Raw genomic sequence first — 14,118 nt, forward strand, 5'->3', positions numbered from 1 at the left:
AGCTCTCTTTCTCTCTTGCCCCTGCCTCATCTCTCTCACCCCCCTCTCTCTATATCTCACACACACACACACACACACACACACACTTCAGAAACAAACATAGTATCAATGAGAGCATCAATAATACACCTGAGTGAAGTCTAGTAAAAATAAAAAAAGGTAAAAAAAAAAAAAAAAATGTAGTTCATCTAGAGTTATAAAAAATAGTGGCATTAATAGAATCGGGAGTTAACGCGTTAATATCGCGTTAACTTTGACAGCCTTAGTTTTAATCCTCAACGATTTTAGATTATATGTGATGGCTGGACATGTGTGTACTGGTATTGTATGTAATTTTGATTATCAAATAAATTCAATCAATCAACATTGGGATGGGAGAAAAACTGGAAAAAGAAGGTGGAAAAAGATAATAATAAAAAAATGCGATTAATTAGATTAATTAATTACAAATCCTGTAATTAATTAGATAAAAAAAAATTATCGCCCGACAGCACTACTTATTTTGCAACCCGAGTAGAAGAACATCTATGTAGGTGCATCGTGGCGCATTGTCAATTTATTAGGGAATGACAAGCGGCCACTACAGTGACTATGTGGCACGTATTGTGGACATAATGAACACTACTGACTGACAAACTTAGTAACTAACTACCAGTCCCAATAACAAATATATCTGTCCCTCCTAACTTCCTTTTATGGGTAAAACTTAGAAACAAACTGAGTAAACTAACTAACCAACTAATGGCCTCTCAAACCCCACCCTCTTTTCTTGATCCTCCAACTGTTGTGTTTGGAGTAAGAAAACAGGGCAGGGTTGCGTGTATGCTTTCTACAACGCAGTTGGCTTTCCGGGTTCCTCTGATTGGCCACTAAGGTCGCTTTCACACAGGGACTGTTTGGTCCGGATTATCGGACCAGAATTCGATAGTCCGGTTTTTCGGGTTTGTGTGAATGTGGTCGAACTCGGTCCGCCGGACCAAACAGGCGAACTCTGGTCCGCCTGAAAACGTAGGTCTCGGTTCGCTTCATCGGACCAAACACGAACCAAATATAGGAAGTGCTTATTACCACTGCTCGCAGCATTCAATGCAAAACAAGCACACTGCATCTATCTCTCTATCTATATATCTAACTGTGCATCTTGGGAAGAAGGAAGAAAAAACGCGGCGTATTATATTGTTATTATTATATATATATAACAACGTGGTGTACAAGTTGTTTAGCGAGAGGATGGTGGTAATCGGCTTCAATAGAACAACTCGCCTCCGCTGATCAGGGCCCTGTTCCCCGTACCTGGCTAACTGAGTTAGCCGGATAATTTTCAGCATAGCTTGACTTAAGCCAGACCTTTCTGTTCCCCGAAGTCGGATTTTCTAAATCACCATGGTAACAGATCAGAAAGTTTGAACCTGGTCCGGAGCAGGGTTAAGTTCAGTTAGCTGGATGAACCATGGCCACGCCCCCGCAAAGAAATGCCAGCTCGCTTCCTGAAATATTTCTCACAGTCTAGATCCCATTATACCATTCTGAATTATGTTTTTGTGCTTCGTTTTCCTAGAGGGGGCTTTTGAAATGTATAATAATAGAACTAAATGCTGATAATAAATCATATTCAGCCTATAGATTTACTTTGTCCTAAATAAAATAATGCACGTCATGTACGGCGCTCGGAGTCGCGATACACGCTGCATGTGGTTATTTTAATAACGGCGCATTGCAAATGTGAATCCCGCGGGGATATTTTTAATGAATGAAACCTATCGGCCGTTTGGCTCTGATTAGTTTCATATATTCTCCGCTGTAGATTTGCTTAACGGAGCGCCCGGATTGTGTTTCATTCAAGCATAAAATTGGAAGTGTCTATGCGTGGATTGTGGTTTTTGTGGATTATGAATTACGAGGAATCTGAGGATTGTTGAATTGTATCATCACTCACACGTTATTGTGATATTGTAACTGGGATTAAAATGTCTGATGAGATGCGCTGTTTGACGGATTTGAGCAATTGAATGAGCTGTTGACGTCACATTAATGCATTTGAGAATAAAGAGATAAAACTTCATTCAAAAGAAAAATATTCTAAACACGGGTCTCTTGTCCATTGATGGATACACAATGAATATATCCCATCTGGCACAGTGGTGCAACGGCTAGTGCTCACTCCTGTCAATCGGACGACCCGAGTTCGAAACCCCGCGTTTCCAATATAATTTTTTTGGAATATAATATTAATGAATATACGCAAAAGTAGCCTAGTTTTAAGTTAAAATATTATAAATCTACATGCATTGAGGATGTCATTCTTTATATAGCTCTCAACGTGCACCAAATTGAAGTATTTACATTGCAAAAAGAAAAAGAAAACTAGAAGAAGGGGGATTCGAACGCGGGTCGTCCGCGTGAAAGGCAAAATGACGAACCATCACACCACGGTGCCAGACAAACGAAACATCAACCATACATCCATCAATGGATAAGAGAGCCGTATCCTTATTCTGAAACTGTTGAACTAATTATTTTCGCTAGCAAGATCTCATTTGATTATCCATTCCATAAACCTACTGCCAGCAGGCACGTTTAAAGAAATATAATCTGATTGATTGGGGTAATGAGGGACTTAAAATTAGCCTATAGATTATGCATTTAACTTGTCGGCGAGGCTATTGAGCCGTACTGCAATCTGTTAATAAAGTTTTAAATCAATCAATGCCGTTAGAAAATCAGGATTTCTGCTATCGACACTTGCTGTCTTTTCAGCTGAGGCGGGCGCGCGCAATTATCCTGGGTCTCAAGTCTGGTTCAAATGAACGAGACTGAATCCACCTTCGAGGAACAGGAAAATCCCGGATTCAAACATCGGGTTAATTGAATCTGGATAATGTGACTCTTAGTTGAACCAGGTACGGGGAATAGGGCCCTGGAGTCAGACAGAGCTCGCAGTCCACACACAGACACACACACACGCGCGCGCACACATGGGCTCGCAGCCACACACACATTTCCACTGTCCAATAGACGAGCGCCCTTTTCGACCGCGTGACATTGTTCAGATAGTTTGGTGCGCCTGACAGATTGCTATGTGAACGCAGGCGAACCAAATGAAGAATGCAACAATGTTGCAACTTCACCACCAGAACCGCACAGAGTCCACCAAAACTATATGTGAAAGCGACCTAAGCCCACGTGACCCTACGCTATTACGCCCCCCTTATCGCCGCCAGTTATCGCTTACGCCCGCGCATGCGCATGAGCCGTGAGAAGCCTCTCAGCCAGCCAGCAATACTAAGCTCCAGTTAACCTAATTTATACCGTAACGAATCATTACAAATATATACCGTTAACTGGAATATGTTGTTTCTTTACACATATGTTGGATTATGTAATTGGTTTGTCATGACAAACCAATAAAAAATCGCTACTTTACATCAGGGTGAACGCTGTTGCGTGCCACCACCCACTTCATTTTTTTTTTTTTTTTTTTATACTTTATTGTGTCAAAGAAAGTTATTTTACATTTAGGTATAGTATGTGTACCCACATACACATACATAACTGCACATATCCATACTTACATACGTACATACACAAATGTACATACGCATATTTTAAATCTTGACATTTTTTATTCTTTTTTGTACCCATCACCCATACAAAAAACAAGAGACAAAAACACAAACAAAGGGGTGAGCACAAGTATAGATCCTGGACTGGTATATATCTAATATCCATCCCTACTCGTCCCCACATACATATACAAGAAAAATAACAACAACAATAATAATAGCAAATAAATAAAAAATGTATAGAAAAAAAAACCAAAATAAAAATAAAATAATAATTTTCATTGTAGGTGTAGCTGTAGGCATAAGGGGTGTTCCCCAACAATTGAGCAGTAGATCAAGACCTCACTGTTACTTAAAATCGTCCTCAAAGACTGATCTGTCTGTCATCTAGTACCCCTCCATAGAGACCCCATCTTTTTCCCAGCATATTTTCATTCTTGATGATTGATTTTGTAGGTTACCTTTTCCATACTATATATGTCCTCTACAGTTTCTAACTGTTGTGAAGGGCCAGATTAAACCGAATATATATATTTATTTATATATATATATTTAATTGTATTTGTATATTCTCTAATATTCCCTGATATCCCTTGTATATTCCTTGTACAATATGCATTGAATATCCATTCTAGCCTACTGAACATCCCATAATAGTCTCCATTCTACTATTGGTCGAGACCTTGGTGCCAGGCTGCCATACCCCTCAGACCCAGTTCAAACGTACCGCTCGACATGTACGAACAAGTCCTAGTTCCGCGTAGGAATTTGGCTACCGCACCACTAATGGGACTATTTGTTCATAGTGCGTATATATACTGCGCTACTAAAGTAGGACTTTCTTTTCAGTCCAGTTTCTTACCCTCCAATAGAGTCACAGACGTAAAGCCTCCCCGCGACGCCACGTGTGGGAGTAAGGCCAAGTTCGCCTACCATCGGTATTGAGACATCGTGTATATTAATATTTGAATAGTCATATTTGGCACTATATCGTCGAGTTGGACGTAGTCTATTAAGCTAATAATAGTCTGTTAATATATAGTGCTTCGTGCGGTGAGAATACTACCGTAGTCAGTACCCCATCGTTTCGGGCAGAGAACTGGCTGCTTACCCAGGGTGGTTGACCCTATGTGAAGCTGCACCCGAGGAGCCCCAGAGCCGACGAGCGAGTGGACCTGTATACCGGATTATTCTACCGACGACAGCCCGCCTTCCCAGGCACGGATTATGCTTTGGATACTTTGATTATTCCATGGATAAAGACCCCCGACACTGCCGTGTGTTGGAACCCCCCCCCCCTGGAGAGGACGCAAGGTGAGGAGACGCTCTGCAAGACGAGGTCGCTTCACGTCTCTCCCCCGTGGACCGGAGAGAGCCGGCCCACAAAGAGTCCACCTGCTTTCATCTGTGGTCCAAGGATCGCCGGCGCATTGAACGGCACTACAGTGGGTTCACCTGGGATACCCTTGGCCGGACGAGGCAGCCGGATTCTACCCCCCCCCCCCCTCCTACTCCTGTCGGCTTACAAGCGACCGGATTAACCCCCTCTAGTGTATCTAGTATATAATCATTAAAGTATCATTGCTGTTATTCCTTAACTATTCCAGGTCGTATATTTACCACCTGCGCCTTCAGAGATTGGACATTCTCTATTGATATACCGACGAATACTCCTTGCCATAAAAGTGCATACTATTTCAATTCATAAATGTAATTAAGTGATTAAGTGCTTATTCTACACACCATCGCTGTGTAGAAATAAAGACCTGTTTCTAATTCGTACATTTGTGTTGGATCCGTTTCATCTACGTGAGAGTGTTCATGATAATATATTTATGCCGTGTACTGGGTGGCCGAATATTAAGTACAAAGGTAGTGGTAGTAAGTATCATATCTAGTAATACAGTCAGGGAATTGTACCCCTCAGTTACAATTGGTCCTTCGAGCCGGAGGGTAATTAGTGTAATATTAATATAGTGTTATTAATATTGAAATGGCCTATGATAAACACTCCACGAAACGATCCTCCTAACCAACGCCCGCAGCGCGAACGACGGCTCCCTCAGTACTTAGAGGCTTACGCTGTCAGTCAACAACCTAGTCTTCTACTAACAGTAAACGCGGTAAAACTAGAAAGTAAAAGTATGTCTAACCCCAACGCCCAGACTACCCCGACCATAGAGGCCCCTACGGGCTCTAATGTAACTTACCAAGTTCACGGTGGGGACCAGTGGGAACCAGACATGACTTCACATCCCGCCAGTACTGAAGAAGTAGTCCCTGATGAGTCCCGGGAGGAATACAACGCTACCGAGAGAGAACTCGGCACGGAAGAAGACGGGGAGAGCACCGTGGAGATAGAGCTCCAAGGCTCCGCAAGGAGTACCCCGAGGGAAGGCTCCCCTATACAACCGCCTTCTCCCAGCGAGGCAGAGAGGACCCTACAGCAGGCCTTCCTCATCAGCCTGAACGCCGCTGCTGAACGCGACCGACTGCAGATCCAGCAGCGAAGCGAACACGAGCAGATACGTCTAGAAATAAGACGCATTCAGATGGAAGAGAATGTGGCCCGAGAACGAGCCGGTGCTCAACGGGACGCAGCGCGCGACAGACAGCAGTCGCAACTAATAGAACAGCTGATCAGACGGACAACACCCTCTCCCTCCGCCAGAGGCTCCAGGAACTCGTCTAGACACACCTCCAGGGCGGCATCCCCTAGCCGAGTAAACAACCCTGAACTTGACCAACAGACGAGGTCTATACCCCCCACAGACCACCTCCCCCCACCGGTCCAAGCGAGACCTAGCAACCGGGAAGGAGCAGCATATCCTGTGGAGAGGCTAAACCAGAGACTACAAGCACTGGATGACCTAACTGAAGACGAAGAGGAAGAGGAGGAGAACCACGCCCGAAGACAGCACAGTACTCTACCGGACCAGGAGGTCCGGTACAGCCCAGGCTATACTCCCGCGGAGCTGCGCTACAGACCCCCGGCTCTATACACGGGTGAGCACGGCGCACGACCCGCACCGAGGAACAGCACCTGGACAAGCGGGCCATGGTACACTGCCGGTACCAGCCCATACCAAGGAGCGGGAGGAGACTCGCCTAGGAGGCCTCTCCCCCAACGCTCGCCGATGTATCCACAGTCAGCGTCATACATTGGCACGCCTATGGTACCCGACTTCACCGAACCGGGCCCAGTATACAGAACTCCGCATGTGTCTGGAGACCATGTTGGTGGATGTATTGGATGAACGCCACAAATACGCCATCCTACTGAAGCACTTAAAGGTACCCCGCGCACATAATATAGCGCTCGCCTACGCGACTTCCACCACCCCATACACAGCAGCGCTGGTAGCATTGGACCAGAGGTATGGGCGCATATGGGATTACGTGATCCAGGAGATCCGACACATCGACCGCTTACCCCCAGCAATAGACAATCGAGCACTGGACGACCTGTCCATCAGAGTGCAGTCCCTGGTAGGGATGTTGGGAGCGCAAAGAGAGAAGGGGAGGCATGAACTTTACGCCAACTCAAATGTGGAAAGGATCCTGGAGAAGCTGCCGCCCGCTCGTCAGGAGCGCTTTAGGCGGCAGAGGGACCACAGAGACCCGAATGGCCCCGAACCGAACCTCCTCGATCTAGCAGACTTCCTGGCGAGAGAAGTCAGCAGCCTACGGCTAGATACATTCGGACGGAGCACCCCTGGCTCCAGAGAAGGAACCAGACGACTAAATGATGGAAGAAGATCGGTGACTGTGATGCACCAATCGGAGTCAGTACCGAGCAGCAGGAGCCACAGTACCCCCTCCAGAACGGAGAAGTGGAAGATAGTGTGCCCCTACTGTGAGAAAGAACACTGGCTAGCGCAATGTGACTCCTTCCCCAAGCTGAACGCGGAGGAAGCAGGTCAATGGATAAAGTCCAACAAGAGCTTTTTTTCGCTGTGCGCGCTCACACATGGCAGCCGAATGCCGCTTAAAGAAAAGGTGCACCAAGTGCGATGGAGCCCATCTGGACATACTTCACGACAGTAACAGACGGCGCCCTTCACCTGCACCATCCAGCCGCAAAGCGAGCGTCATGTACATCGATCCCGCCAGCAGCAGTGGAGCCCGAGTACTCCTAAAAGTAGTGCGTGTGACACTAAGCTACCAGAATAAAGTCCTGGACACTTACGCCGTCCTCGATGACGGGTCAGAGAAGACCCTGCTGCTCGCCTCCGCTGCGGCCCAGCTAGGGCTGCGGGGAAGCGAAACCCAAATGACAATTCGGACAATAAGACGAGATTTGAAGACGATAAAGGGCGAGAATGTCTCATTCTCTATCGCAGCAAGCGGCCAGCCTGAGCGACGGTACCAGATTGCAGACGCTTTCACCAGCCAAGAAATAGGACTGTCGCGGTACACATACCCCGTCGCCAAGCTGATGGAGAAATATGCACATCTGCGCAAGTTACCGATCCCGCTCATAGACAATGCTATGCCGACCCTGTTGATAGGCTCCGACCATGCAGACCTCATTGTCCCGATAGACCGGGTTCATACCGGACCCCGAGGCTGCCCTGCAGCAGTCGAGACCCGTTTGGGATGGACTCTCCAAGGCCCGCTCGCCAAATCTCTCAACCGAAGTACAGCCACTAGATGTCTCCACTCCCGAGTCACAGAGGGAGAAACCGCACTCCTGCAACACGTAGAGCGGCTATGGACCTTGGAACAAATGCCCTTTAAGAACGGAAAGAAAGACATTCGCTCTAAAGATGACATTTACGCCATTCACCTCCTCGAGACAGGGACCAAGAGAGTCCCGGTCAACGGCGTGTTGAGATACGCCACGCCACTCCTGCGGCGAGAAGGAATGCCTACTTTCCACGCCAAGACAGACGCCACAGAACGGTACCTGCTGAACACGGAGCGGCGCTTAGCCAAGAACCCCGCCCAAGAGAGTGTATACCGCGCTGAGATTGAGAAGCTCATCACAGCGGGACACGTCACAAAGATGGACATTAAAGAGGCTGACCAGACCACTGAATCGTGGTACGTGCCCCACCACAAGGTCCATCACAACGGTAAAGACCGCATAGTATTTAACTGCAGCTACCAGATCGGATCCCAAAATCTGAATAAAGAGTTACTGCCCGGTCCCACACTCGGCCCCTCCCTACTCGGCGTTCTACTCCGCTTCCGCCAGGAAAAGGTGGCCATCAGCGGGGACATTAAAGGAATGTTCCTGCAGGTGAGATTAGTAGAGGCGGACAAGCCCCTGTTACGGTTCCTATGGAGAGAGAAGCCAGGAGATGAGCACCCAGCCATCTACCAATGGGAAGTCCTCCCCTTCGGAACGACGTGCAGCCCCTGCTGTGCGACATTTGCACTACAGAAACATGTAGCAGAGGACCCAGCAGCGGACGAAGAGGTCCGACACAGCGTAAAGAACAGCTTCTACGTAGACAACTGTCTACAAAGCCTTTCAACCCAGCAAGAAGCCTCCTGATTAAACTCCTCGCCTCATTGATCAAAGGCGGCTTTGATCTCAGGCAGTGGGCCAGCAGCGATCCGCAAGTACTGCGCAGCCTCTCCTCCGAGGACAAGGCAGCCAGCAGCGAGACCTGGATGGCTACAATCCCGGGAGAAGCCCAGGAGATGACCCTGGGATTGGTGTGGCGATTCAAAACAGATTCGCTTCACTACAGACACAAGCCCCTGACTACGGAGCAGGGAAGGCCGGCGGCGGCGCCGACCACCAGACGGAGTGTGTACACAACACTCGCCCGACAATATGACCCGCTAGGATGTATTCTACCGTACACCACCAGGGCAAAAATGATTGTACGAGCATTGTGGGACAAGGACCAGGGCTGGGACGACCCCATTCCCGCACACCTTGCATCCACCTGGAGAGAGTGGGAGATGGAGCTCCACTCACTCCCAGGCGTTAATATGCGCCGAAGCTACTTCCCACCCACGGTGAGGCCAGAGACATGTAAAATGGACTTACACGTCTTCAGTGACGCCTCAGAGGTCGCATACGGATCAGTAGCCTACTTGCGGGCCCAAGACCAGGGGGGAGAGATCTACACAGCATTTGTCCTCGCCCGCTCGAGAATAGCCCCACGCAAGCAACAATCTATCCCACGTCTAGAGCTCTGCGCAGCCCTAGCCGGAGCGCACCTAGCCACGCTCATCCAACGTGAGCTCACCATACCGGTGTCTAGAACAATCCTGTGGTCAGATTCCACGACGGTACTCGCCTGGATCAAATCGGACTCATGCAAGTACAAAGTCTTCGTGGGAGTCAGAGTCACCGAGATTCGAGACTTAACCGAAGAGTTAACCGGAGAAACGGAGTGGCGCTACGTTGATACAAAGCAGAACCCAGCTGACGTCATCACCCGGGGGATGCCCCTGGATGACCTCACCCGTCGCAATGTCTACAGTGACGGCCCCGCATTCCTAAGACTCCCGGAAGGACAGTGGCCCATGCCTATCCCGAGGGAAGCAAGTCCAGAGGAGGTGGAAATTAAGAAGTCTGTGTTCTGTGGATTGAGCACCGTAGCCTCCACCGACCCTAACATAGACGATTGCACGTCCATAGAGAGTGCACAACAAAGAACATTCCTGCGGTACCACCCGGAGTGCAAGTCCCCCGCTGATATGTCAGCAGCTAACTACGAGGAAGCAGAATTGCTTCTACTGCAGCGAGCCCAGAGAGACTCGTTCCCCGATGAATTGGCCTGTCTACAGGGAGGAAAGCCCGTCCCATCCGACAGCAGATTAACTCACCTGGCCCCCGAGAGCGACGCTCACACCCTCATCAGAGTGGGTGGTCGCCTACGCAGAGCCCCCAATCTACCGGATGACATTAAATACCCGATCGTATTGAACAGCCGACACAAGGTCACAGAGCTGATTATAAAGAAATATGATGAGGATGTACATCACGCAGGAGCAGAAAGAGTCTTCGGCGAAAGAGAGCTGAGAGAGAGCTTCCAAGCTATGGGCCCAGAACTTAAGACCCACCTCGCTCCAGCACAGGTTGATTTCCAATTCAACCCCCCAAACGCACCCCACTTCGGTGGCACTTGGGAACGAGAAGTGCGCTCCATAAAGACAGCCCTGTACGCAGTACTTGGGGCCCAGACTGTGGCGGAAGAAGTCCTAATGACAGTCCTCACGGAGATTGAGGGAGTACTTAACTCGAAGCCCCTCGGATATGTCTCCAGTGATGTGGCGGATATCGACCCAGTTACCCCCAACACACTCCTGATGGGGCGGCTAGATCCTGCATTACCACAGACAATGTACCGGCCTGAAGAAGCGAACGGCCGACGAATGTGGAGGTACAGCCAAGTATTAGCCGACAAGTTTTGGAACAGTTTCCTACTGCACTACCTACCGTCTCTACAGACCCGCCAGAAGTGGGTAAAGGAGAGAGACAATTTGACAGAAGGAACAGTCGTCATGATTATTGATCAATCACTGCCCAGAGCTGTGTGGCCGGCCGGCCGCGTAAGCAAAGTGATCACCGGTGCCGACGGCAAGGTCCGAGCAGCTGAAGTGCTCGTCCAGGGTCGCACTTACACCCGTCCCGTGGCAAGGCTCATAGAACTGCCTCGACTCCCAGACACAATCGATGATGACCATGACCCTACAACCCTATGACTTTGTGAAGTTGACTGACCCCTACAGCAAACCCTTATGTGTAAATAGACAACGCGATTAATCTGTCTCTGTTTAACTGATTAGGTCTGGGACCTATTCAGGGGGTGGCTGTTGTGAAGGGCCAGATTAAACCGAATATATATATTTATTTATATATATATATTTAATTGTATTTGTATATTCTCTAATATTCCCTGATATCCCTTGTATATTCCTTGTACAATATGCATTGAATATCCATTCTAGCCTACTGAACATCCCATAATAGTCTCCATTCTACTATTGGTCGAGACCTTGGTGCCAGGCTGCCATACCCCTCAGACCCAGTTCAAACGTACCGCTCGACATGTACGAACAAGTCCTAGTTCCGCGTAGGAATTTGGCTACCGCACCACTAATGGGACTATTTGTTCATAGTGCGTATATATACTGCGCTACTAAAGTAGGACTTTCTTTTCAGTCCAGTTTCTTACCCTCCAATAGAGTCACAGACGTAAAGCCTCCCCGCGACGCCACGTGTGGGAGTAAGGCCAAGTTCGCCTACCATCGGTATTGAGACATCGTGTATATTAATATTTGAATAGTCATATTTGGCACTATATCGTCGAGTTGGACGTAGTCTATTAAGCTAATAATAGTCTGTTAATATATAGTGCTTTGTGCGGTGAGAATACTACCGTAGTCAGTACCCCATCGTTTCGGGCAGAGAACTGGCTGCTTACCCAGGGTGGTTGACCCTATGTGAAGCTGCACCCGAGGAGCCCCAGAGCCGACGAGCGAGTGGACCTGTATACCGGATTATTCTACCGACGACAGCCCGCCTTCCCAGGCACGGATTATGCTTTGGATACTTTGATTATTCCATGGATAAAGACCCCCGACACTGCCGTGTGTTGGAACCCCCCCCCCCCTGGAGAGGACGCAAGGTGAGGAGACGCTCTGCAAGACGAGGTCGCTTCACGTCTCTCCCCCGTGGACCGGAGAGAGCCGGCCCACAAAGAGTCCACCTGCTTTCATCTGTGGTCCAAGGATCGCCGGCGCATTGAACGGCACTACAGTGGGTTCACCTGGGATACCCTTGGCCGGACGAGGCAGCCGGATTCTACCCCCCCCCCCCTCCTACTCCTGTCGGCTTACAAGCGACCGGATTAACCCCCTCTAGTGTATCTAGTATATAATCATTAAAGTATCATTGCTGTTATTCCTTAACTATTCCAGGTCGTATATTTACCACCTGCGCCTTCAGAGATTGGACATTCTCTATTGATATACCGACGAATACTCCTTGCCATAAAAGTGCATACTATTTCAATTCATAGATGTAATTAAGTGATTAAGTGCTTATTCTACACACCATCGCTGTGTAGAAATAAAGACCTGTTTCTAATTCGTACATTTGTGTTGGATCCGTTTCATCTACGTGAGAGTGTTCATGATAATATATTTATGCCGTGTACTGGGTGGCCGAATATTAAGTACAAAGGTAGTGGTAGTAAGTATCATATCTAGTAATACAGTCAGGGAATTGTACCCCTCAGTTACACTAACCATTTGTTTACTTTCGGGGGTTCAAGTTTTTTCCAAGCTCTTGTAATTTGTTTAAGTGCTGCAGCTCTCCCACTTCAATGACAGAGCTCTCATATTTGCGAATGCATAAACTATATCTTAAATTATGGCTATGTGTCTAATATGGCCGTCGCTTATCAATGACTTGTTTGCAGTCAACATTTCCAGAAAAAAATGCACGAACAGCTGTTTCGGTCATTGAAGTGGGTGGTGGCACGCAACAGCGTTCACCCTGATGTAAACAAAACAAGTCATTGATAAGCGACGGCCATATTAGACACATAGCCATAATTTAAGATATAGTTTATGCATTCGCAAATATGAGAGCTCTGTCATTGAAGTGCAACAGCGTTCACCCTGATGTAAAGTAGCGATTTTGTATTGGTTTTTTAATGATTCGTTACGGTATAAATTAGGTTAACTGGAGCTTAGTATTGCTGGCTGGCTGAGGGGCTTCTCGCGGCTCATGCGCATGCGCGGGCGTAAGCGATAACTGGCGGCGATAAGGGAGGCGTAATAGCGTAGGGTCACGTGGGCTTAGTGGCCAATCAGAGGAACCCGGAAACCCAACTGCGTTGTAGAAAGCATACACGCGGCAGGGTTAGGTCGATTGGCGTACCGTAGGTCCTATAGGGTTGTGAGAATTACACAGAGAAAACAATGAATGTTAATTTTCAATTCAAGTAATTTCTTTTTTTAAAAGAATCAAATTGATCATTTGATTGATTGATTGTCTCTGTTCCTCCAGGACCTGTTTGGAAAGAAAGACTTCCTACCTCAGAGTTTCCTGATCAAGTGGCTTGCTGAGCATTTCTGCACAGAATTCAGTGACCTGTGTGGAAATATCTTCTTCATCCTGTGTGGCTTCGATGAGAAGAACCTCAACATGGTGGGTAGTAGGGATAGGGTATGATTTGCCAATTTATAACCAGAATCCCATATGTTGTGATGAGCACATGTGATAATCGGACACACAACTTTACCAACATGATCTGTGTGTCGAGAGCTCGGCCACATCAATGTTGAATATTTGTGAATTACATTTTTATATCCCTAATCCACCTTTACAGTCAAAGTAAACATTTATATTTATATATAACATTTTTATTTATTTATAATAAAATATTTGTTTTTCTATTTGTTTCACAGAAAAGTTGGTACAGATCTATTGGTGTGTGCGTGTGTGTGTGTTCTTTCTCTCTTCCAGAGTCGTACTCCAGTCTACACCACACATTGTCCTGCTGGAACCTCTGTACAGAACATGATTCACTGGGCACAGGTGATTAAGACACATACGCACAAATACAGTAAATGCATA

General features: G+C 47.5%; 1 protein-coding gene across 1 annotated transcript in view; it reads left to right on the forward strand.

The window, feature by feature from the left end:
- Nucleotides 1-14,118, forward strand: part of lipf (lipase, gastric) — a 146,928-nt gene that overhangs the window by 103,302 nt on the left and 29,508 nt on the right. The window contains exons 7-8 of the mRNA XM_084323497.1: nucleotides 13,549-13,689; nucleotides 14,008-14,079. Of these exons, the coding sequence (XP_084179623.1) occupies nucleotides 13,549-13,689; nucleotides 14,008-14,079 (213 nt within the window). The remainder of the gene's footprint in view (nucleotides 1-13,548; nucleotides 13,690-14,007; nucleotides 14,080-14,118) is intronic.

The sequence above is a fragment of the Notolepis coatsorum genome (assembly GCF_963971535.1).
Source record: "Notolepis coatsorum genome assembly, chromosome: 10".
NCBI lineage: Eukaryota > Metazoa > Chordata > Actinopteri > Aulopiformes > Paralepididae > Notolepis > Notolepis coatsorum.